Genomic DNA, 26,873 nt, shown 5'->3' with positions numbered 1-26,873 from the left:
TGGCGGATGAAATAACTGTTGTTGAGTACACTGCGGCACAAGGCCCTTCCAATTCGTGAGTGACAATAGATTGGTTTGGCTGTAGAGCTCAGGACAGAATTTCAGCCACTGGAAGGTAAATTCCAGGAACATAGACCATGTATATGTTATATCGAACCAGGCGGAGCACCATCCTTTGGAGCCGTGGAGACAGCAGATGGAGTGGCTTGTGTATTATAGACGTCAACGGTTTGTGATCCGTCTGCACGATATATCGGGTGCCGGCAATGTAGAAATCTTAGTGCTCGTACACGTGGACGGTGGCCAGAAACTCTTTCTCAATCTGTGGATAGCGTTGTTGAGTGCTGTTGAAAGTCGTTAAAGTGTACTCGATTGGTTTCCTATTTTGTAAAAAAACCGCCCCAACACCTATCGGACTGGAATCCACGGAGATAGTGGAGTGAGTTTTTGGGTCGAATAGGCCCTGGGGTGATCATAGATTTTACTCTCTGGAGAGCAATTTTGGCATACTCATCCCATTGAAAAATGGAAGAGGAGCATTTGCTTGGGAACCACTGGGTAGAAATTTAGCAAGGTAATTATTCAGGCCAGGTTATCGTTGAAAACTTTAGTCCATGCTGGCAAGTTTGTGTGATTACATCCCGTAGGAGTTGATCATGGTGAGAAGGTTGCGAGCCAGGAGTAGAAAATTATCCGTTTAAGTTTTAAGATGCCATGTATGGTTTTCTGAAAAATCGGCAAAAGTGCACAAATATGAACAGTCCTCGTCAAATTCCATTTGTCAGAACCCAGTACGGCATTAGATCTGAGATAAATATTATGTTGACCCGGTAATTTGCTAGTTGTATCAAAACAATCGTGAAAAACGGCTATTATGTGTTTAGCGGATTCGTAAATTGTTGATGGTGGTATCACACAGTGTGGCAGTCAGTGAGCATAGGTTCATCAACCCAGGTAAATTCGTTGGTTCCAAAGTACTACAAGCAGCAGTCATAGCTACGGAGTCAGATGGCTCAAAGTATTCTGGCGTGTGATGGGTTTCCACCGAATGTGTATGTGCAGCAGGGCTACGACAGAAAGCAGCCCAATGATAGCAGGTGGCTTGTGATGCAGGACAGATCTGTGTATGATGTGAGATAACACAATTGCGACATGAAGATGTGGTGTATGGTGGGCGAGGTGAAAAAGAGCCAGGAAACCAGGAAGCGTTGTGAAATGTGAAGATTGGGTTAGCTGTTGTTTTGAAAACCGTGGCTGCGAATAGCGCTGTAAAGATGGATATTGGGGTTTATGAAATGGTGAGGGATGACCAGAGGAACGTGGCCCCACAGAAGGATATTCCCGATGATAACGAGATAATGAGGACGTAGAGCATCCAGTGAGAGATCTGGAGGCACCTCCAAATGTGTGGGCATTTTTTTGGTGGCTATAGTCTTTGCATGTTCAAAGGAGGCCTCTTCAACCTGACACATTGCAACAATCTGATCATATTTGGCATTTCGCGTTCACTATATTTACAAATCGACGGGTGGTCTTGGGCTCAGGCGAACTATATTTACATACAAATATAATGGCGGCCTCGAGCTCGGTGTCACTATGTTTTAAAACTACTAAAGGCTCAAGCTCGAGCTTGATGTTTCAAAATACTCAGACAAGCATAAGCTCGGGATCAATATATTGTAGCTCTGCTCAACGTGATATAATTAAACCCTTTCGACAGCTCTGGGTGTTGCTCAAGTTGCTAAACCCGATTTTTCATCGCACAATTTACTTATCAAATAGCCCAATTAGTCTTTTCGAGCTCCATTCCGGCATCACTGGCACACCTGGAAGACAGTCAGAAGTGGTCAGGCAGCCCTGAGCCCAGGGATCCAGACGGCACTAGGCCACGCTAGCTTCTATCGCTTTTTTTGCCAAAATAAATTTTGGACGTGGGCTTAGGGCTAAACAATATCGCCGATATGAAAACTACCAAAATCACTCTCGAGCTCTGGCTCAAGTATTCTGTCGGGTTCAAGGTTGGGCTCTTAGTACGTTAATTTTTAATACGGGCTCGGGCTCAAGCTCCAAGTAATGTGAATCAGGAAATGGGTTCAAGCTCGACCTCGAAGTAATTTGTATTTTAACAGGGGCTCAAGCTCGGGCTCACTAGTTACAATATTCGATCTTCAAAACCTCAGCTTGGGCTCGATATCAACGTTAAAACTTGTCGGTCCCGTCCCAGGCTCACAATATTTATTTAAAAAATCTGAGCTCGGTCTTACATTTAGTTCGGGCCTACAGCTTGAGCCCGAGCCCGTTGACCTATGGTAAGGACTTTATCATCATGTGGGTTTTACCTTCTATCTCAGAGGTGGCACCATCTTTTAATACCTGCTCTATTATAATACAACTTATTGAATATTTAACATTACATTAACGTAGTTCAAAGATTATAAAGCTTCATAGCGAATAATTTAGCTTGAGTTTAGCAACACAGAGTTTTCTTTGGCAGCGTAGTATATTATCTCCTAGCGAAGTTAGTACTTCCAAAAATTAGTAGTCATATGGTAATTACAATCACCATCTAAAATTAGCTGATTTGTCTTTCTATTATTTTTTGACGAAAAGTATGTTTTTGAAACACAGAGAAAAGGGCTCTGCATTTACTGCCATTGCCATCAGGTATGCAGCTTTGGGGTATTGAAGAATCCATCTGGTGGAATAGGCGATCAATACTACCTTCTCACCTTATCTCCGGAATTAAACTTATGACGTTGGAAAAAGAAACTAACTTAAATCTGATATAGGTGTATCTCTTCGGAATAAAATAACTCTGAAGACCAATTGAAAAATAAAAGAAGTGTTGGTAAACTTGCTATGACGGAGCTCGGGTTTCCCCAGTTACTTTTCTTGAAGTGTCGTTCTTCGGTTTGTATATACTCTGCAATGGCCTGGCTAACGTGGCTTACACCTGCTAGTCAGTGGTCAGAAGTCATTTTTCGTGAGTCGTTACAATGCTTATGTTTTAAGCAACTTGAAAGAGGCTAAGATGGACGAAGGTGAGAACAAATTTTTCACGTAATTTCTACAGCAGTGGCGTGGAAAAAGGGGGAGGGGGCTCTCTGTGTCTAAATACTTCCGCAATAATGTCGGCAAGTTGGAAACACCCCCACGGCTTTACTTTAACCGTATTAAATATATACGCTCTTTTTTGACCCCATCTAAAATTTCGCAGCTTAAACCCCTTTTCGACAAAATTACTTGAAGAGGTAAGTAAATAAATAAAAAAATTAAAATGCATATGTAAAATTTGGTTTTCTGTGGTCTTTTAGGCTTCGTAAAATAATGATTATCCTTAATTTAGTTTAGCGATAATCAGGGCGATAGACAGAACTACTTCAGCTATAAGGTCACCACAACCCGATGAGATTACTAAGAATATCCCTTCTTATTTTACGGGAAAACCATGTGAATGTTTAGTAACTTTTCGGCCGCTAGATTGGTAAGGACTCTAGCAGCATCGCTTTGCATTGTAAGCGTAAGGCTCAAATAAATTGTCTGTAACCAGAGGCGAGTAAGTCTGCACGCTTCTAAGTATTGTCTTTTAACTCGTTCATTTCAACCCGTGTTTCGAAGTGTTTAACTGCTATGAATAATTTAAATACCAAATATATGAGGCACTATCAGTATCGAGAACGATGGCGCCGCTAAACGCCAATTGAAAATAATTTTATTAAAATAATTAACAAAATAAAACCAACCCCATTATTGAATTAAATATTGTCAAAATGTTTGAAATTCGAGTTGGTTCATATAATTGTTTTTTTTTTTCATTTTGCCAGGGCGCGTCCAGCCTCTTTTTAGCAACTTTCCAAGGTGCACCTTGTTTCTATTTCGCAAATCATTTTTCTCCAATAAAGGGTGCATGAATTTATTAACAATTTTGCCAGCAGAAAAGAACCATAACAATTTCAAATCGTTACCTAGATACGGCCAGCTTCGATCACGCTAAAAATCGAAGTTGGCCGTACCCAGGTAGCGCCCCGGTTCTTTTTAATTTAGGACTTCACCACTGGGCTCTACCATAGAGTGAACGGAACGGCCGCTTCAGGCGCCAAGTCTCAGTGGTAAAGAAACATAAAGAAAAAAAAATTATTAGGGGAAAGTAAGTGGGACGCCATAATCCGATCTCGCTCCGTCCTAAAACTTGTATCGGGCCGGCACTGGTTGTTTGTTTAGTAGGCGGGATACTTTTTACCTCCAGAGATCCAATTTCAAAGGAGATAAACCCTAGTTAAAAAACCCGGTAAGAAATATACGAGTTTAGTAACTCAAGTATCTACTTTCAGAAATCTGCCGTAGATGGCGCTAAAATGTATCTCAGTCAGGTGATTGCGAATGGCGGCGACTGTCAGATGAAATAGCGCCGTCTTCTTTTTGGTGTTAAATACTCTTATTTTCCCATCTTGGCAGAGTCATAGGAACCGAGGAGCTGATCACTTAGCTTACTACACATACTCCACATACTCCACATACTCTTGGCGTACCCTAATTACGTAACCGGTGTTCAGTCCCTCTTTAGTAACCGGTGAGAGGGTATAACGGGGGTAATGCCCTCCTAAATAATATGCTGGTAGGCGCGAATGTAATTGCCGCTCTAACATTTTGGGTGGTTCATAACTTCTAATTGACGAGTACGATCATCCTCTTGACAGTATAGCAGATCAGCCCGCTATCTCGTTGGTGAGCTTGGTTCCTTAAAACTGACATCTTTCGACGCGCTGATGCGGGTGATGTTTTTCCTTCCCCCTCTCTAGACGGGGAAATCTAGTCTATATTATAGACTAGGTTTCCCCTGTCGGTCAACTTTAAATGGAATATAACCTCAGGCATTTGGTGTGGAACACCAACGTTTGCAGGTCTGGTCGCTCTTGCCTTTGGCTTTAGAAATGTTTGGCGCCACTATACAGGGAAATTTGGAAAATTGGAGGGGTTTTCCATAAAGAGGGCTTTGCAGGTTATATTCTCTTTAAGACACTAAATAATTTCGCAGACCTAATAGACTTAAAAATAAAATTAGTTAATCATACGTTATCGAGTGGCCTTTGACCTCGACTGGCCTTCACCCTTATCGGAACTACCTACGTTTAAGTAGACTAGATTTTTTAAATGTTGCTTTACTATTATAAAAAGCCGCCGTAATTTTTGTATTGTACAAGTATTAAAATTCATCTGATCTACCAAAAAAAAGATGACATCCGTTTCTCTCGCAATTCGGACTACATCTACTCTCCTTTTTAGTCCTAATATATAATACAAGTTTCTAAAAAGTAATCGGTTTAATATAGAAACTTAAAAATAATGGGGAAAAATGAAGTGTGATGACTGACGTCACAGTTTTTAAACCCACCCTCCCCCTATCACAAAACGTCACAATTTGTCGAATACCCCCGGATCCTTAATGCATGGCGTAATTTATGAACGGCCCCTAAACGCTTAAAATAATATAACTTAATTCTAATCTAAGGAACGGAGTTCTTTATTAACGTTTTTTTTCTAACGATATTTTAAATTAAATTTTTTTAGAAGCGTCGGCAGTTCTTCAATTTAGCGAACACCTGGACCGATACGTTCTCAGCGTTCAAACCAAGATTCAAACAGTCGGTCAAAAGGTTAAGTCGGCGTTACATCATCTAGAGATGGTAGACCTCATATTCGCCTCAATCGAAGATAATATCGACATTACTGGGAAAGTTACGGAAGACGCGAAACGATATTTGATCACGTCGCTGCGAAGTGTAGAGAAACTGGACTTCGTCCGCGCAACGACCCGCCATAATCTGCGGAAAATTCGGAACAATTTCGTGGCTTTACGTCAATCCTGGCAAACGGTGAACCACTATGGTCAAACTACGAGAGACAATTTGCGAAACGCTGAAAAATGTTTTCGAACCGTTTGCGAAAATCTCGAAGACGCGTTGGGCGTGATCGACATCGCTCAACAATACGCGGATACATTCGACGTCGAAAGTGTCGAAGCCATGATGTTAAACAAGTCGATTGAATCCTTCGAAATGATGCGAGTGGATCACTACACAACTAGAAAATATCTCGAAAAAGTGTTCGAAAGTTTTCGAGATATGACTTCCGTAACTGCGGGAATCGTTTTAACCGAGCGTGCTATTAGGGCCACCGATAGTTCGATGTTCGTTCTAGACCAAGGAATGGAGAAATAGGATTATAGGGCTGATAACTAGAGCCACATTACATATCCGAATTAACCTGATTCGATAAACAGAAATCTTGGGCTAAATTTAAATACAAAATATATTATGTATAGCTATAGCCAAAATACCTAACTCTTTGGATAAATACACGAATTTATATTTACAGATTTAGTATTAAATAAGACATAATTTAAAATTTTGTAACTCCTAGCTAGAGCAAAAATATATTATATCAAAACTAACCTCTTTCGAAAAATTCACGAAAAAACTTACACCGATAGAGTACTAATTTTGAAATAATGGAAATATATTTCGGCTTTAGCTTTAAGTTACATAATATCCGTACTAAAGCTCTTTCGATAAATAGACAAATTTATATTTACAACGATCTCGTGATAAATTTAAAATAGAAAACTATGTAATTTTACAAATAAATAAATCTTTTACAGTACGGAAAAAAAGGTATTTTTTTATTAAAAAGATCCATGGCAATACAATACTTTTCACAAAACCAGTTAATTTAAATTTTAGTAACCTTAAATTCAAGAAAACCCTGTGTATGTGACGATGGATCGGTTATCCTGCATCTTTTTGGTTTCTGGTATGATTAGTTGTTCTTGGAGATAGATATATGTATTACCGATTTTGAGTATTTTTTATTAGCCGTTGAGTTATTTTGGGTTACATTTTGACAATTTTATATCCAGTTTTTTATGAAAATGGTGTCAGAACAATTGTTTTTATTAAACCCTCTAGTTATTGTTTTAATAAATTTTAAACTTGAAGAACCAAATGAAAGTCATACATTTTGACGTTATTTAAATATTTATGAGAATGCCGTAAAATAAATCGATAAGGTTTGTTTAATTTTGTTGAATAGGTAATAATTTAAGTCTGTTCAGATCACATTGTAAATTTAGATCATAGAGTAAACCACTCACATAGAGTGGAAGGCTATCAGCCACGTCTGTACACACTTTTCGTACGCGTGAAATAATCAAGTTGGCCTAAAGGTATTATGTTTATTTTGGTAATATACAATATCTCGATAAAAAAGTAAGTTTATATTAAAAAAAAACACCATCGCTCTGCGGACTATATTTATTTATTGGCAGGTTAGGATTATGTTTCAAGCGCTTTCATAGGGCCTTCCACTCCATGCGAATGGGTTACTCGATAATTGGATCGTTTGTTTATTGTTCAATAACATAAATTACAGCAATTATAAACAATATATTAACACGGGATATAGAATTTAGGTTAAAGTACACCAAATAGAGTATAAGTTGTGCCACTATAATACTCTAAAATGGCTCTATGACGACGTTATCATTTGGCTATTTTGAAGTTTAGCTTCCTTTGCCATAAATAGACGGCAAAACCCGATAGGTCCATAGCCATCTCTTATAACAGGGGCCTTTTCATGATACAGGTGGCAATGATAGGACAGTTTAGTCCTCTCGTCCATCAGATTAATCAGGGCGGGATATGTATAACGGTCACGCCGACGGGGGGGGGGGGAGATACGTGGGAACAGGGGTGAGGACACCCGTGGCGGAAGTACTCTGACCACCCAACGGGTAGTCTTAGGGCAAGGTGAGCGAGGCAACTGCCTAGGGCCCTGCGATTCACAGTGCTTTCTGAGGGCCCCGATTTCAATGTGAAACTATTTTTGGGCCCCTATTTCATATCTTTCTGCCTAGGGCCCCGCACAGCGTGACGCTGGGCCTTGGGATTACAGGAGTGAGCCACTACTCCCAGCGCCACTTGCTTTAATTTGTTTTGGGAAAAATCATGTTTCAAAAGCCGCTACACCGTTTATCGCCTTTAAATAATAACTTTTAGGATGGCAGCTTTCATAACAAAGAGAAGCCATAGGTCAACGAGGTCATGCTGAGGTATGACGTCATAGTATCATCCTTGTCTGCTTTTTCATCTAACTGCCCATGAGTCAGATATTATTGAATTCACTTATTCAGATTAGTTTCGGCTTAAACTATCTGGTTTGAATTTTAACTAACATCAATTGATCTGACAATAACCGAACGTAAATGCGGCTAATATGATATCATAGATATATGAAATAGTATAGATCCACAATTCTACGAGGGACTGATACGGAAGGGACAGCTAGCAGACAACGCATATTTTCTGGATGCACTACCCACCCAAAGCCAAAAAAATGACACGTGAATTCACTTCCACGTTACTCTAGGGCTATCAACATTATTAGGCCTAAGCTACCGCGTTATTTTTTCCAAATACTAATTTTGAACACCGATAGTTGGCACTATTACGTAGCGCACACAGAAAATATTTTCCATATACTAATTTTGGTCACCGATAGATGGCGCTATTACGTAGCGCATAACGAAAATAAGGACCTTCTTCCGTGTTATTGCCACGGCTATTTCATATATCTATGTCTGGTATCTGATTTATCACAATTACTCTCTTAGTTCAGATAACGCACGTATATTGTCAGCCACGACAATAAGACGGCTATGGCGGTCACGTGATAATTTCGCAGCATCTTGTGGCGTTTTACCTCGTAGACTGTGACGTCAAAATAGCGTCATGGTGGCCTTTTCAAGGCGTGGCTTAGCTACGACGTATGCCCACGACGCTACGAGCAAGCACCGAAAAACTGCGCGTGTGTCAGTTATTTTTGAAACTCGTTTATTATAACGCTTCGAATTACACGCTTAACGTCAGACCTTAAAATTTGTGGGTTAAAACCTAAGTAACATAATATAAGTAAGACAACTAACAAAACGTATCTAATTTTCACAGATGTTGCGCTGTCAAGGTTAAATTCAACACAAAGCACCATAGTGTCTAAATATTCCCAAGACGAAAATACTACTACCGAGGACGATAAAATACTACTCACAAGGAGAGTACCCGAGGTGTTTATTGCCGATTTTGTTCTAAGTCGGGACTCGGGAGATATGAAATTTCCCAAAAGGAGACCCATTCAATTTGCCATGGCAATCGAAAAGGTTTTTGAACACATAAAACTAAAAATCTAAATTAAAAAAAACATGGGATTTTCGCGGTTTTACGAAAAATTTTAAAAAATTTAAATATCACGAAATGGGTAATTTGTACCACATTTAGGTTTTCATCCAGTTTGGGTAAATTGGAAATTTTTGGTGTATAAATGTAAGCATTTTTGGGTAAAATAAGGAAAAAATCTTATTTTTGTTTTAAGAGGTCAGAAACATTTTTAGTTGCCATGGCAAATCGAATAGGTAGTGCAACGTCTTCTTTTGGATAATTTCATATCTCATATAGGGCTGGGCGATAGTGTCAGTTTGGATTAATAGTAAAAGCTAACGCTTACTGGATATTTCACTCTCGGTTTTCCGCGTCCACCAAACTTTGGGATTGCTTTCAGCGCCATCTGTCGATTTTTGCGTTTTGGTGGGACAAGCTTTTTAAGGAGGGCGTACGTGTTTTGGCACGTGTAGGATTATTACCAAATGTTATTCTCTCTTGTATAGAAATTATTATGGTTTGGAGTTTTTAAGTAAGTACCACATATTATGGTTATTATTTTAAAGTCTTTTCTTACTTCCCTTATCCAATTAAACCATTTTTTACCAACTTCATGCTTCCTTTTGGCTTTAGGGAAAGGTACAAAAGATACTCCTAACAAATGGGGTTTATATCCATATCTGGAATCGCTATTGCATTTTGGGTATAAACAATGTTTGACTCTTCCAATTTAATAACATTATTGTACCGGTTTATACCGTTTTATTAATAAGTAATAACGACTTAACTATTAATAGCTTACAATGATTCCACACTAAGCCGAAAACAGGACTAAAATTTCAAACTGCCGTTATTTAACTAATTTTTTAAATCTCGCGCGCCGCAAAGCTTGTCCCACTAAATTTTCTCCCCCCCCTCGCTACCCCACCGTCTTCTCCAAAGTTTGAGAGACTCCCGCGAATGCGTTGACGAAGGTACGTGTGAAATATCCAGTAAGAGTTACCTTTTATTATTAATCCAAGGTGTCAGTGCGAAAGTAAGATTCAGTAAGAAAATTAGCATTCAAACAATTGGAAGTGTCATACTTATTGTCTTTATGTTACTTTTGTTTCAAATAGTTTAAAATTACCAATCATAATTAGGCGTTAAGTGCTATTAGAAGTATGTAATATACATGATCTTTTGTTTTGCTCGGAAAAGTTTTTTTTTTCAAAAACAATTTATACTACTGATTTCAAATTTGGAAGGTCAATTTACTTTACCGGGGGACATTAGTTTGAGAGATTTCAGCGTTTTTGGTAATGTTTTTCCCCACTAGGTGCGAGATAAACAATTTCTATTATAAAGTTGTAGTCCATCATCGAAAACCATTAAAAATTGATTCGGCGAAAAAAGACTTATTTTGCTTGAAAAAATGTACACGGTTTGTTTTTAAATGCAGATATTTTAATCACATTAATTATTACAAAACATGTTAAAACAACGACCGGATTTCAAAGATATGAGGGTAAAGGTCAATTCAAAACATGCATTGGGTGTTTAAAGGAAAGCTTTGGGAGATTATTATCCGTGTTTGATAACATTTCGAACGATGTCTCGTTATTTAGAAGCTGAGCGTACCGAGATAGTTTCCATTTACTATGGAGAAGCTAGGCAAAACCTTAAACGAGTGACCGGGATCTTCGTAGAAAGACATCGAAATGGAGCACCTTCGGTAAATGCAGTTAGACGAGCACCTCAGGATTTCAATCAATTTGGTAACTCGCAACCCAGGTTTCGCGGATTAGGTCAACCGGATTTAGGTTGTTCGGCATATTGTGTGTGGAAAATTCTTTGTAAGAATCACTATTACCCACACAGAGCTACGCTTCACCAAGGACCATCAAAGACGTTATATATTTAGCACCTGGTTACTAAATGCTGTCTATGAGATGGGCCCTTTAATCATCATAATGACCATCATTGGGGTTTTGAATATCATCATCAGGTTCAATTTGAACGTATCGATGTTTGGGCTGGACTTCTTGGAAACCGTTTGATTGTCCCTTTTTTCTGCCGCCGAACCTCAATGGCCCAAGGTATTTACATTTTTTACCGAAAGAACTGAGTAACGCAATTGACGACCTTCCATTGGCTGAAAAAAAAACTGTTGGGGTTTCAACAAGATGGCGCCCCTTCCCATTTCGCCCGGAAAGTAACTGCGCACCTCGACAACGAGTTTCCTGAAAGGTGGATAGGAAGAAATGGTCCAGTGCATTGGCCAGGAAGGTCACCTGACCTAACACCGCTGGATTTTTTTAACTGGGGATCCATTAAAGCAAAAGTACACGCGACGCCGATTGGAACTAGGGATGAACTCATCAGAAATGACTGAGAAAGCGTTTGCGAACTTAATTGTCCGCGCACAAACCTGCGTTGCAGCAGCCAATGGTGTATTATTGAACATGTTTTGTAAAAATTGATCTGATTAAAATATCTGCATTTAAAAGCCAACCGTTTACATTTTTTCAAGTGTAAAAACTCTAATACGTCGGTATTAGACTAGTTCGCTTTTTAATTATCGTTTCAAACAATTGAAATTTGGCTTGACCAACTTTAAATTTTTCAAGTTCGAATTTTCACTGAAAAATAAGTCTTTTTTTCGCCGAGTCAACAATTTTTAATAATTTTCGATGACGGACTACAACTTTATAACAGAATCTATCTCGCACCTAGTGGTAAAAATATAATTTTTCAAAATTGGTGAAAAACATTACCAAAAAAGTTAATTGACCTAAATCAGAAATCAGTAGTATAAATAGTTTTTGGAAAAAATCATTTTTCCGAGCAAAAAGACCCTGTATATCTTAGAAATAATTATTAACCTTTCTTTAATGCGCATGTTATTAAAATACATTTCCATTTTTCAAGGCTTTTCGCGAAAAATATGGCAGATAAATAAATATACGTAATAATAATAATAATAATAATAATAATAATAATAATAATAATTTTATTGGTTAGTAATCAATGTGAATATTCCAAGAAATCTTTACAATTTAAATAGTTTTTGCACCGTAATGTTGTGAATCACGGTGAGAAAATATATCCTTCGTGCAATTGCAGTGCACAAATTTCTAGAAAACTACAAAGAATTACACAAACACAACGACGAATAATTAGAGCTTTTCAATTTCTTGAAATTACATTATTACCGAGAATGTAATTATTTTTAAGTAGGGAAATTCTCTATGCAGTGCCGGCCATAGAGTGAACCACTCAGATAGAGTAGAAGGCTATAAGCAAAACTTAATTGTGAACACTTTTCGTACGCAACGTCTTGTTTTCGAGGCGTGATCTGGATAAAAAGTAAGTTTATACTCTAAAAATGTAAAAACAACACCATCGATCTTGATACTGGGCTGATGTGTTTTTTGGGGAGTTAGGAGCTTACTCATTGAGCGTGGTGGGGATTGGGATCAACGCTATTAGTCGTCTCAACACAGTATCATTCTCCCCAAGTTGAAATAATGACCTTCTTGTATATTTTCTTTACACAATATAAAAACTGCTTTTAATTAATTTAATAAAATATAATATGGTAATAGGCCCATATGGATAGTAGATTTTAGAGGATCGGTAAAAAGCCTGGTTTTTAGCCCCCGTAAACCAATCACAAGGTTTTTGAAAAAAAAAAAGTATCGCTAAGAGTGGACGACAGTCACGACACTGTTCGAAAAAAGAAAAAGGATAAACACGAAGTACATTTTTACGCCTAAAGGTATTTTTTCACGTTTGTATAGATTAAATATGATGTACTAAATATCAGTTGATAGGTTTTATTGAATTAAAAACTAAAATTAAAAATTACTAAAATATAAAGCGCAAAAGATTACATAACAATATCAACCGCATTAGATTGCCATTTTGAAATTTTAAGATCACGTGGTACATACGACCTTGATATACTCCCTCGGAGTCTCTCGAGCTGATTGATACGCGGGGAGAAATCAAATGCACTGTGGAAGGGTATCGAAAACCTGTCCTCTTAATTTATTGTCCATGATAGGCCTTTCTATAAAATAAGCTACGTTTGCTGAACTTGTTTTTATGTAGCTCATTCGTCACGAAATACGTAGAAGTTCAGTTTAGTTTGTGCTAAAAACAGGGTTCATTATCGTATTTTCTCTTATGTCCAGGGATTTCGTAGTAAAACTTCATCGATACGTCACCCATGACGAAGTAGCAACATTAAAACAACAAGGCCAATGTTACTTTATTGAAAGGCCAATGGTTTGATAGAGCCGAGAGTTGCTTTAATATCGAGAGTAAAATGTTTGCAGCAACCGTGCCCCACCCTCCAGATATCGATGAACCTTTAACCTACAGCGGGAACCTTCAATCTGGATGAGTCTGCTCATTTAATATCTCGGCGGAAGTTAAATTATCGTTATAAAATAGTACAACATTGTCAATGGGATTCAAATTGAATTAGAATGTAATTCGAAGATAGCCAATAATAACCAAATATACCATAATTATTGATAAGAATACCTTCTGTTAAAATCAATTAACCGCTCACACCATTGGTGACCATGTTTACTATCCAAAAGATCGCTTTTTTGAAGGTCGGGGTAACCGTTCCCAAGGTCGAGATCGTCATGTGAATACTAGTTATTTTTATAACAATATTTACAATATTTTCGAAATAAACATTTTAGGGGTCAAAATCATCATTTTGAAGGTCGATATAGCCATTTTCTTAAGATTGCCAATTTGGGCACTCCTATTTCCCAATGGCCAAAATGATTCGAGCTATTTGCTTACGACATATGTTATGTTTTTGTAAAGGTTATTTAAAGCACGAGGTGTCAAAATGTCCAATTGAAAAGATCGTTATTTTTAAGGTCGAGATTACTATTTTTAAGGTCAAGATTGCCCGGTTTACAGTAGTTGTTTCTGACCAAATTTTAATAGTTATCGATATCCACATTTTCACGGTCTCAATTGCCATTTACCAAGGATGGCTCATTTGGGCATCCATTAAATTGTGACTGCTCTAGTTTGATGAAATTCTTTGTACGTGATGTTTCGTCCTGTAATATAAAGATTGATTTATCTTTTCTTTCGGAGGAATTTAATGAGTTCTTGTGACTAGGGCGTGTCTATGATTTCATCTTGAGTGGGGTTTAAACTGTCTAACTCCTTTTTGAACTAAAAGTCACTTACGTTCAGCACCCACATTTTGCGAGAAAATCATTAGCTTTTTAAAATTACATAGCGGCCAACGCGCGAAGCTGTATTTGAATTTTTTAAAGTACCTTTGTACTTTAACAGACCAAAATCCAGCAATTTAAGTGTTTTTAGAGTTGGCCGCTTTGTGACACTACGTAAATTGAAAAAGCTGAGCTTTTTGCGGTTTCTTCCAAGCATTCTAAGTAGAAAAAGGAAAACACGTGAAAAAAATTCTCCTAGCATGTGCTTCGATCTTTTGGTATCTATATAAACTAATTAAAAGCTGCTATAGCGTAACACTAAATGAGGGACCGATTCAAGACCCATTGTGGCTTGACTAACTTGTCTGGATTTTATTTGGGGCGTCATCTATCAAGCGACATTCGAAACGTGTCGGAGCCGAGACTTGCTTTGAAGTTTAAAGTAGCCTTGTTAGGATGACTTCTTTTTGAGAGATGGCTATCAAATCAATACTAGTAGTAAGTTGTTTAAAATCTAGAATCGTTCCCTTAATAGTTTATTTTTTATTGCTTAAGGGTTTGCAGAGAGATTACAATTTGTGCCACTCATAAGAATCAATTAAGTATTAGCGTTTCAAAGTAGGCTATCTATTTATCTCCAAAGTTCCACCGTTAGACCCTAATTAAAATGTTGTGGAGTTATATAAAGTATAACAATATTGAGTTTGTTAGAATTCGGATAAATGATTGTTAATTACCATTATTCTTGTATTGACGCTTGCATAAAAGCCATCACTAGCTTTATATGCGTTTGCACTGGGTAAATAAAAAAATAAAGAATTAAATATAAAATTGTCATTTGGTTGAGAAAAACTCGATAGTGGCTTGTGGAAGTGCGTAGACTCCAAAAGAAGTGTAGACTTTCAATAAATGGCGTATCAACTTAATTGAATGCCGTACTACAGTGCTACATAATTAACTACAGTACTACCTAATTAACTACAGTACTACCTAATTAACTACAGTACTACCTAATTATCTACAATACTACCTAATTAACTACAGTACTACCTAATTAACTACAATACTACCTAATTAACTACAGTACTACCTAATTAACTACAGTACTACCTAATTAACTACAGTACTACCTAATTAACTACAGTACTACCTAATTAACTACAGTACTACCTAATTAACTACAGTACTACCTAATTAACTACAGTACTACCTAATTAACTACAGTACTACCTAATTAACTACAATTCTACTTAATTAACTATAGTAATACTTAATTAACTATAGTCACACTTAACTATAGTCAAACTTAACTATAGTAATACTTAATTAACTATAGTAAAACTTAACTATAGTAATACTTAATTAACTATAGTAATACTTAATTAACCATAGTAAAATTTAATTAACCATAGTACTACTTAATTAACTATAGTAATACTTAATTAACTATAGTCATACTTAATTAACTATAGTCATACTTAATTAACTATAGTCATACTTAATTAACTATAGTACTACTTTAATAACGCGGTACCTAATTAAATTAATACCACAGGCCCAAGTCACCTAAGGACTTAAAATGCCATTACAACAGGTGGTCAGGTTTAATCATGTAGGAGGGTGGTGAGTAGAAGGAAAGTAAGGGCGAGGCTCCGAACCTAGGTTCAGGTTCAGGTTCGGGATCCAAATCCGGGATTTACGGGATGAAATGGGGGTAAAATCGTCGAAAAGTCAATGTATTTATGATATTTCTCGCGACGATTTGTTTTTTCGTATATCAACATATTGTGTTCAGGCCGACTTGTTTATTTATCTCCGCTTATCTCGAGTGACACTTGAACGTATTTATTATCGCTTTTTATCGTACGGAATAAGTTGAAATGATGTAAAAAGTGAAAACCTGGGTGGAGATCACGCGGATTACCCGGGAGGCGCGGTTAATTTGAATTTAAAACACGGATTTGAGTGTTTTGACGTCATGGAATATTCGTTGTTAAAGTAACGTAGAATGGAAATATTTTTAAAATTCATTTTAATATCATTGTAGTACTTAAATATGATTGGCATTTGAACCTATCTCACGAGTATTTCAATTTGAGCTTTTTATCGAAAAAACGTCGTTTTTCCGATTAATTTTACAAATTTATCAAACAAATTAATCGGATAATACAGAAATATAAATTACTTGATAAAAACGTTTTACGAATAATTTTGAGAGCTTTATCTATTGCATAAAAGTTAACCATCGCCGACCTCTAGTTTTGACGTCAAGGAATATTCGAAGTAGAGGGGTGAAATGGGGGTAAAATCGTTGAAAAGTCAATGTATTTAGGATATTTCTCGCGACGATTTGTTTTTTTCTCATATCAACATATTATGTTCAGAACTGGCTTGTTTTTGCGTTATCTTTATCTCTGCTTATCTTCATCTCGAGTGTTTAACTCCTTAAATAGCGATGTCAAGGAATATTCGTCATATGTCACGTGTTTGTAGAATGGAATTATTTTTAAACTTCATTTTAGTATCATAAAGTGCCTATATACTAAAGTGACTGTTAAAGCAACGTAGATTTCTTGATAACCTGGGCTATATGAATACGTTAAATTACATTCCGATGTACAAATATATATGTATATACTCTACGTTCAATACGTTTAATGCAACAAAATACCATTTCGATATTCAAATATTTAATAATACTTAATGTACTAAGTTACGTTTAAAGGAACCTTTTGTAATAATTCCAATATGTAAATATAGGTATAAAAAATACGATTAAAACAACTTGCCTTTATTTTAAATACGGTAAATTAAAAATATTTAATTAATGTAATAAGTTACGTTTAAAAGAACCTATTGTAACAATTTCAATATGTAAATATAGGTATAAAAATACGATAAAAACAACTTACCTATATTTTAAATACGGTAAAATAAAACTCTTATACACAAATATAGTCGGATAGATACTATAATATTTTTCAGATATTCAAATACATAGAAAAATAGTACAAACACATCTAAATTCTACTTTTAATGCAACAAAATACAATTCCGATATTCAAATATTTAAAAATACTTAATTAATGTACTAAGTTACGTTTAAAAGAACATTTTGTAACAATTCCAATATGTAAATATAGGTATAAAAATACGATAAAAACAACTTACCTATATTTTAAATACGAAAAAAAACAATTCTTATACACAAATATAGTCAGAAAGATACTATAAAAATACAAAAATTAAAATAAAATAAAATTTGTGTGGATAAGATTTGTAAATATCATTTTGTAACTAATAATTTTCACCCTTTATTTAAGTCAAGCAATTACATATTTAAAAATGAAAGAGGTTAAACACATATTTTTAGACTATAAAGAAATTAAGAAATGTTTTAATTAAAATATCTTTTATTTTCTACAATAGTTACCCTTTATTACTATAAATATTCCAATATTAAATGGGAACCGCGTATGCGTAACAATTTCAATATGTAAATATAGGTATAAAAATACGATAAAAACAACTTACCTTTATTTTAAATACGGTAAAAAACAATTCTTATACACAAATATAGTCGGAAAGATACTATAATATAATTCAGATATGCAAATACATAGAACAATACTACAAAACATCTAAACTAGACTTTTAATGCAACAAAATACAATTCCGATATTCAAATATATAAAAATACTTAATTAATGTACTAAGTTACGTTTAAAAGAACCATTTGTAACATTTTCAATATGTAAATATAGGTATAAAAATACAATATAAACCACTTACCTATATTTTAAATTCGGTAAAATACGGTAAAATACAATTCTTATACACAAATATAGTCAGAAAGATACTAAAAAATCACAAAAAATTAAAATAAAATTAGTATGGATAAGATTTGTATATATCATTTTGAAACTAATAATTTTCACGCTTTATTTAAGTCAAGCAATTACATTTTTAAAAATGAAAGACGTTAAACAAAATAAAAATTTGTAAATATTGTACTTTTATTGCGATAAATATTCCAATATGAAATGGGAACCGCTGCCCTAGAAGAAGTGCATTCGGAAAAATTTTAAATATTATAAATTTGTACAGAAATTATCTTCAATTGGCTATAGACAGAATATTTCTCCGCGGCGAGGAATTGTAAACTAACTCATATACAAGCTAAGACTGAACTCTACTTTTATTACAACAAAATACAATTCCGATATTCAAATTTAATATTAATTAATGCACTAAGTTACGTTTAAAAGAACCTTTTGTAAACACGAATTCATCCAATGGTTAAACATAAATTCCAGATTAGATGATGTATGTATGATTGGTAACTTGTAAGACTCTTGTCAGAAAGATGAATTCTTATGCATCTTTATTCTGCTTTTAATACGTTAAAATACATTTCAAATATGAAAATATAGATAGAAAAATACTACTAAAATCACTTTTTAAATTTGATAAAATAAATTTCCGATATGTTAATAGGTATAATAATAATATAAAAATTCCTTATTCTACTTTTAATAGGGCATAACACAACTCCGATACGCAAATATAGACAGAAAATACTAATAAAAAACTATTTACTCTACGTTCGATTCGTTAATATACATTTCCGATATACATATATAGATAAAGAAATACTACAAAATTTAAAAAGGTAGAAAAATACTTAACATTAACCATAATGAATTTAATCTTTCAACATCCTTCCCGTAGATTTAAACATATTTGTTCAGAGTCTACTTGTTTCCTCGTTATCTCATGTGTTTTAAATAGCGTATGGAATAAGTTAATAATGTATTGAAATGGTGTATGTTAAAACGTTGTAGAACAAAGTGTAAAACATATGTTCAGAAAATTAAAAATACTTAATTAATGTACTAAGTAAAGTAGAAGGAAAGTAAGGGTGTGGCGTCAGTCCCAGGATCGGGATCGTCGGGATCGTCGGGATCCATGATTTAAGGGGTTAAATGGGGGTAAAATCGTCGAAAAGTCAATGTATTTAAGATATTTCTCGCGACGATTTGTTTTTTCGTATATCAACATACTATGTTCAGGCCAACTTGTTCATATATCTCCGCTTATCGCGAGTGACACTTGATGTATATCTTATCGCGTTTTATCGTACGGAATAAGTTGAAATGATGTAAAAAGTGATAACCTAGGAGATAGCGCGCGGATTACCCGGAAGGCGCGGTTAATTTAAAACACGGAGTGTTTTGACGTCATGGAATATGGGACGCGGTTAACGTGCGTGGATTGGGGCGCGGTTAATTTGAATTTAAAACATGGATTTGAGTATTTTGACGTCATGGAATATTCGTTGTTAAAATGACGTAGAATGGAAATATTTTTAAACTTCATTTTAATATCATTGTAGTACGCTTGACACTTGAACCTATCTCACGAGTATTTCTTAAAACGAATATTTCAAGTATGAAAAACGTATCGTTCTCAAAAGATACTTGAACAAGCTACAAAAGGGGTTGTAGAACGTTTTGGGAGGTCATTCCACGGTTAACTGCGGCAGCTATATTCAAGATGCCTAAACCTCAGTATACGTGTCCTACGTGCGTGAAAAGTTTTTCTATTAAATCAAATTTAAATCGGCATGTTAGAGAAGTACACGGTGATAGACATAAGTTTGTCTGTGAAGTATGTGGTAAGACTGTTGCTAGGTTAGAGCATTTTAAGATCCATCAACGAACTCATGACTTGAACGCACCCGGCCCTTCCGAACCCATGGACCTGTCTCGCACACCGTCACCAATGCAACGTTCGCTAGCATCTTTCCGTCCACCTTCACATAGTCTGCTTCAAGACAATCAACTGGAATCTATCTAACCATCGGCATCAGATTTACCTGACAACCCAACACCATCACCTGTTCCCGCCTCACCAATACTTGATGAAACCCCACCAGCATCCCCAAATATGGTCCATGCCTTGAATGATACGCTAGCGTCTATTCGTTACAATGCCGAGGACTATGATATTGATGTAGGGATGTTTATTGGACGTTACCAAGCTGCTTTCCGTAAATTTTTAGTAGAAAGACTGGCTAGTAAACGTGGAATAAAATGGTTCCTACTTGCAAGATCTGTTTATATGAGACCTTTAGGGGGTGAAGAGCAAAGTGCGGAAGTACGACCCTATTTCCGGAGCACTATGCAAACAACATTAACGCTCGACGTCATTGAAAACCAGCTGAATGACTGCATTGAAACAATACAGTTCGCAGCGGAAAACTTTGAAACGACAGGTATGTACTAAAATTGATAAGTTTTATACAGAACTAAAACATTATAAGTAGAAATTATGTTTAATTCAGAGAAAACGGCATGGTATTAGAAGATAAAACTTATTTTATACAAGACGTTTCGAGCCGAGGTTCTTCTTCAGTCGTTCGTTAGTTTTAATTTGATTTAAAATTTTACCACGCGCCATATTCAAGTTCTAATATCACGCGAGCAGAAGGTCAGCGTGTTAAAAAATAAACAAAAGTTTTACTGATTTTAACAATTTACGTGTGTAATAGAATCAATGTAACCGATAAATCCAAAGTATATGTAAGTCAGTGTGAATTATTAAAATATAAATATAAAATAAAATAAAATTTTAAATCACAATATTACCCCAATTAGTTACTTCTTGACATCCTTTATCTAAATTTAAATTACCTAGTTTACGAATATACAATCCTAAAATACAATGGTAAAATTTTAAATCAAATTAAAACTAACGAACGACTGAAGAAGAGCCTCGGCTCGAAACGTCTTGTATAAAATAAGTTTTATCTTCTAATACCATGCCGTTTTCTCTGAATTAAACATAATTTCTACTAATATTCACCATGGTAAATAATAAGTTTAATATATAAAACATTATATTTTTGATAGGATCGGGTTGGGTAATTGATCGTATTTTGTATGTAGAATTAAATGTAGCATCTTTTCAACCATTACGCGGATCATCGTATATGGAACTACCCTCAACGTCACGCGATTCTTAATATTAGAAACGAAAATGAGGAGAAATGTTTTCTCTGGTCAATTCTAGCTAAACTTCACCCAGTTCCTAAGCTTCATAACCCTAACAGGGTTTCCAAATATACACCTTATGAAAATGAACTTGATACCAGTGATTTATCTTTCCCTTTCAAATTAAACGCTACGGAACTTAAAAAATTTGAATTAATGAATAATTTATCAATATCTGTATTTGGCTTCTCGGGAGACATATTCCCCCTTTACGTAAGCGCTAACAAGTGTGGTAAGGAAAGGGAGGTTGATTTGCTATACATCACCGACGAAACTAAAGATATTGACGATGGGAATAGACATTACTGTCTTATACGAGACCTAGGAAAACTGTTACAGCATCTAACAAAAAACCGAAGCACAAGTTATTACTGCAGGTAATATAGTTTCCAATAGTTCATTGCTTGTAATATACTCATTATTTTATGTATTAGAATGTGTCTTCATCGATTCAGCGGTAATAACGCGGAACAGCGACGTGATGCGCATATCGAAGAATGCGCCACCCACGGCGTCCAAAAAACAGTTTTCCCTACCAAGAAGAAGACGCTTTATTTTGATAAATATGAGTGGACGGAAAAAGTAAAAATAAAAATTATTTAATTTAACTCTTAATGAAATGAAATTATTAGGTGCAGTATGTATTTTACGCCGATTTTGAAGCAATCCTACCGAGAGTTCAAGGATGTGATCTAGATCCCGATATAAATACCAGCAAAGTAAACATGCACATCAGCTGCGCGTATTCGTGGGTGCTTGTTGGACCTAACGGTAAGTTATTCGGCAAAATTTCCTTTTAGATATATTATAAGAGAATACTTTTAGGTCTACCTGTTCGAACCGATTGCTATCGAGGAATTGATGCAAATCGAAGATTTCTGGAGTCTATTCTGGAATTAGAGAAGGAGTTGATGGAACTCATTGACACCAATGTACCCATGATTATTACCCTGGAGGAGGAGGAATAGTTTCATGCTGCTACGCATTGCTACATTTGTCAGAAACAGCTAAATCAGGGAAATATGCCCGCTGTTCGATATCATGGCCATTTCAGCGGTAAATATAGGGGGCCAGCGCATAACCTCTGTAATCTTCAAAAGAAAGTTCCAGAATTTATCCCTATTTTCCTTCATAACCTTAGCAGGTGAATTTATTAAGTTAATTAACCAGGAAAAAACCTAATAATAATAAATCTTCATAGATACGATTTACATCTTATATGTCAGGAGATTGGTCATTTTAAGGAACAGACACTTGACTGTATTCATTCCACTAGCGAAAATTATATTTCACTCAAACTAGGTAAAATATATTTAATTATGAATTTAACCTTAACAGTAATTTTATTATTATTTTTAGGGAGATTTCGGTTTTTAGACTCTTATCGATTTCTAAGCGATAGCCTCGATGCTCTAGTATCTAATCTCGTTTTGGAAGGAGCCAGTAAATTTCAGATTGTTAAGAAATATTTTGAAAGTGATAAAGTTCAACTGCTTTTGCGGAAGGGAGTCTACCCGTGCGAGTATATGGACGATGAAAGAAATTTGACGAGACGATGCTGCCATCTAGAGAAGCGTTTTTCAGTTCATTGAAAAATCAAAATATTTTAGAATCTGATTATTTACACGCCCAAAATGTTTGGACAGCGTTTAATATTCAAACATTAGGTAAAATTACTATAGTATAAATATTTCAAATCTCTTAACCTCGGTTTTCGTAGGGGAATACACCGACCTCTATGTGAAAAGCGATGCTTTGCTCTTAGCCGACGTTTTGGAAAATTTTAGAACATTATCTATAACTCATTATAAACTAGATCCCGCTCACGCTTACACCGCACCAGGTTTAGCCTGGCAAGCAGCTTTGAAGATGACCGATGTTCGCCTCGATCTCATACTTGATATAGATCAACACTTATTTATTGAAAAGGGTAACGCTTTTTGATATTTTAAATATTATTGTATTTACATTGAATTTTTAGGTATTCGAGGCGGTGTTTCAATGATCGCAACTCGTTATTCTGAAGCGAATAACAAGTATATGCCCGACACATATGATTCGTCTAAAGAGAGCAGTTATATATGCTATTTAGGTAATTTAAATTTTTTTTAAAAATTAATTTTTTTTTATTTTAATTTTTTTTTATTTTAATTATTTTAATTAACTTAATTGAAGATGCGAATAATTTGTACGGTGCTGTTATGTGTGAACCACTACCGCTAGGCGACTTCCAGTGGGTTCAGGAGGATTATTTGCAAACACTCTGTGAAAATATTCTGAGTATTCCCAATAACGTTGAAAACGGATACATTTTAGAGGTAAATAGCAAGTGTTATAATTATTAAATTATATTTTTAAAGAATTGTTTCCTTTGCAGGTGGATCTTGAATATCCTCCAGAGTTGCATGACTTACATAACGATCTCCCAGTAGCGGCGGAATCTAAAGTTATTACACATGATATGCTATCTCCATACTCCAAAGATCTCTTAGGAAAATTAAATATTAAGGAGAATCAAAGTCTACCAAAACTTCTTCCTAATTTAAATAATAAAGAGAAATACATAGTACATTACCGCAATTTAAAATATTATGTAGAATTAGGTTTGAAAATAACCAAGGTTCACCGAGCTCTAACCTTCACTCAAGGAAAATGGTTGGAAAAATATGTTAAATTCAACACTGAACAGAGAAAATTATCCAAGAGCTCACTTGAAAAGAATTTCTGGAAACTTATGGTTAACTCTGTTTTCGGGTAAATCAATTTAAAATATTTATTGCTGTTTTTTTCCCCTTACTTCATTTAATTCTTTAGAAAAACGATGGAAAATCTACGGAAGCATATAAATTTCGAGTTGATTCATAAACCTGAAAGAATGTTAAAAGTTACAAGCTCCCCGCAGTTTGAACACTTTACCATCTTTAATGAAGAGTTAGCCGGCGCTCATAAGAAGAGAGCTAAAATTGTTCTTAACCGGCCTATATTTACCGGATTCACCATTCTAGATTTATCCAAGGAGCTCATGTATCGGTTCCATTATGGATTCATAAAAAATACGTACGGGAACAAAGCATCACTATTATTTACAGACACTGGTAATTTAATTTGATATGCATTTTTTATTTAAATAGTACTAATATATAAAATATTTACCGACAGTTTAACGTACAACATTAAGACGGATGATGTTTATAAAGACTTTGGAGTTCATAAAAACCGCTTTGACTTCTCTGATTATCCACCTTCGCATTTCCTTCATTCTAATCAGAATAAAAAAGCTCTCGGTTATTTTAAAGACGAGACAAATTCGCAGTTAATTCAAAGCTTTGTAGGACTTCGTCCAAAGCTTTATTCTATTAAATTGTACGGGGAGTCTAAGACCGCTTAAGAGATAGAAAAGGAGTTGCGATTGGGGAAATCTTTAGAGTCAATTTTAAACCATAAAAAGGTTTGTAAGGGCGTTGCCATGAACGTTATTAGAAACGTCATCCGCCACGAAGACTATGAACGTTGTCTTTTTAATCAAGAAACCATGTCAGCCGAGATGATGCGTATAGCTAGTTTCAAGCATGAGCTATTTACTTTAAATACTAGAAAACTTTGTTTATCACCAAATGATGATAAGAGATATATTCTACCCTGCGGGGTTCGTACATTAGCGCACGGTCATAAAGATATTGAAAAATTATAATGAATGCTTGTATTTATGTATATATAAAAAACTGCTATTGCTATAAATTGTAAAAAATTATTTTATTGAATACATTTTGCACATAAACTCTTTAATCATTTTATCGTTTACATATTTATCTTTCTTAAACCTAGACACAATGTTATACATTTCTATTCCTTTACACCTGTTTATAGCAAAATAAATACAGAATGATCCACACGTATTACTAGAATTACTCTGTAATTGATTAGAATTAAAAGTAACAGTTTTACTGTTTCGTTCAATAAAGTCATTAAATTTAAAATAATCTGGGGGGTTTCCAAAGGAATCCATGAATTCACAATTTTTATGTTTAGAAAAATATATTAGAACCCAGTGTTCTCCAGGTTCAGCACTCGTATCGGTGTTTACAATAAATAGAGAAGGGAATATTTTTACATATTTAGGTAGCTTGTCAGCCGGGTACACGCCTCGAAATATACTTTTAGTACTTAAATCTTTTTCAAGAATTTTAGTTATCTGTAGCGAATCCATTAATTACTGTAATCGAAAATCACGGTTCGGTTTTTATTAATTTCAATCAAATTTTGAAACTCAGCGTAAATTAGAATGGAAATCGTCTCCGGTAACGGTTTTGCAAATTTTAATTCTAATCTCAGGTTACTGTTTTTTACAAGATGCAAGTGATTAGCGTTGTTATTAAGATCCGAGGTTAAATTGTACGCGAATAAACAATTTCCGTTAGGGTAATCTTCCCGACTTATCTGATTCCCTTCATCTACGTTCCACTGATTAGTTTGAATGAAAAGATTGCAATACGCTTGAATATATTGATTTTCCTCAAAGTTTAGAGATAATGCCTTATGAGGGACGCTGCTACCGTCAATGTACAATCCAATGCTTGATAAATCGAAATGTTGAAAGTTGTACGGTGATTTTTTCAAATCTCCTAGAAACGCTTTTTGCTCCACAAACCCGATAACAACTTTCTTGGGTGCTTGTCCGGTAAATAAATGATCTTGCACACTAGTCATAAGACCAGCGGGTATAGAAAATGAGGTGCACTCCGAACGAGTTACAGGATATTTAGCGGTTCCATATTGTAGCGCCTTGGCTTGAGCGAGCGATAGTTCCGGTATCACTTTAACTTTCCTCAGATAAAGGGAAGCTGATAAAATCTCCACTTTACATTTTACGTCGGAGTGAACGCAAAAAGCTGCTCTATTTTTATCGAATTTAAATTTCAAATCAACCATATTTAATAAAAAGCGTGGTTGTTGACATAAATCAGTATGGACTACGCCTAACAAGTCAATCGCCCCTTTTTACGCTAAACTCGCTCGTTTAGAGAAACCATCGTTATCGAAAAATGAATCGAACTTCCCAGGTGTATCCCGATAAAAAAGTGAACTCGTTAAATAACTTTTTTTTGCAGAATCTCCGAACGTTAATAAAGTTTGTATCATACTTTTATAAGCGTAATTTTGACTGGAAGGTGTTACTGATCTTTCATTAAGAAATACGTGGACGTCGCTAAAAAGCGAATGAAGAAACAAATTCTCGGGGGCGATATTGTCGGCTGGAGTTCCGGCGGCCCCACCCGCAACACCTGGAACCGCGGGTTGCGGTAGTTGGCCATTATCTTTAGTTACCTTAACTCGAACGTGCAACAAAGTTTGTGAAAGGTCTATATACGTTTCAGAGTTACCGTTGATAGAAAATGTAATTGATGCGTTATCAA

The 26,873-nt window shown here is 35.3% G+C and overlaps 2 protein-coding genes and 1 long non-coding RNA gene across 4 annotated transcripts; all 3 read left to right on the top strand.

Annotated features, from left to right (window-relative positions):
• Nucleotides 1–2,882: 2,882 nt before the first annotated feature.
• On the top strand, nt 2,883–6,331 carry LOC149960252 (uncharacterized). Its single transcript, XM_090165209.1, has 2 exons — nt 2,883–3,041; nt 5,569–6,331. The coding sequence occupies exons 1-2, from the start codon at nt 3,032–3,034 to the stop codon at nt 6,216–6,218; spliced, it is 660 nt and encodes a 219-aa protein (XP_090021335.1). The 5' UTR covers nt 2,883–3,031; the 3' UTR covers nt 6,219–6,331.
• A 39-nt stretch (nt 6,332–6,370) lies between these two features.
• On the top strand, nt 6,371–14,345 carry LOC149960251 (uncharacterized). Its single transcript, XR_016478411.1, has 3 exons — nt 6,371–7,222; nt 9,003–9,118; nt 12,426–14,345. It is a non-coding gene; the product is annotated as an uncharacterized LOC149960251 (long non-coding RNA).
• A 3,855-nt stretch (nt 14,346–18,200) lies between these two features.
• LOC149960250 (uncharacterized) lies at nt 18,201–25,206 on the top strand. Of its 2 annotated transcripts, XM_090165206.1 has the most exons (9): nt 22,424–22,603; nt 22,661–22,761; nt 22,819–23,126; nt 23,180–23,389; nt 23,441–23,551; nt 23,635–23,777; nt 23,837–24,213; nt 24,274–24,554; nt 24,619–25,206. In XM_090165206.1, exons 3-9 carry the CDS (start codon nt 23,015–23,017, stop codon nt 24,621–24,623), a joined length of 1,239 nt encoding a protein of 412 aa, XP_090021332.1. In that variant the 5' UTR covers nt 22,424–22,603; nt 22,661–22,761; nt 22,819–23,014; the 3' UTR covers nt 24,624–25,206. The 2 variants fall into 2 exon arrangements, 1 of the variants encoding a protein (XP_090021332.1); XR_016478410.1 differs by lacking the exons at nt 23,180–23,389; nt 23,441–23,551; nt 23,635–23,777; ... (1 more) ...; nt 24,274–24,554; nt 24,619–25,206 and adding exons at nt 18,201–20,681; nt 21,656–21,836; nt 21,894–22,041; nt 22,092–22,230 and having other exon boundaries at nt 22,285–22,603; nt 22,819–23,010.
• The last annotated feature ends 1,667 nt before the right edge of the window (nt 25,207–26,873 follow it).

The sequence above is a fragment of the Leiobunum rupestre genome, chromosome 2 (assembly GCF_980474605.1).
Source record: "Leiobunum rupestre chromosome 2, qqLeiRupe1.1.hap1, whole genome shotgun sequence".
NCBI classification, from domain to species: Eukaryota; Metazoa; Arthropoda; class Arachnida; order Opiliones; family Sclerosomatidae; genus Leiobunum; species Leiobunum rupestre.
Note: the sequence above shows the minus strand (reverse complement) of the source record. Positions and strands in the feature narration are given on the sequence as shown.

Excerpts from the sequence above, each read along its gene's own strand:
- LOC149960250 (XM_090165206.1), top strand. The coding sequence starts at position 23,015 with ATGCTGCCATCTAGAGAAGCGTTTTTCAGTTCATTGAAAAATCAAAAT. Across the intron at positions 23,127-23,179 it reads GTTTAATATTCAAACATTAG|GGGAATACACCGACCTCTAT; the intron begins GTAAAATTACTA and ends CGGTTTTCGTAG. Across the intron at positions 23,390-23,440 it reads ACACTTATTTATTGAAAAGG|GTATTCGAGGCGGTGTTTCA; the intron begins GTAACGCTTTTT and ends TTGAATTTTTAG.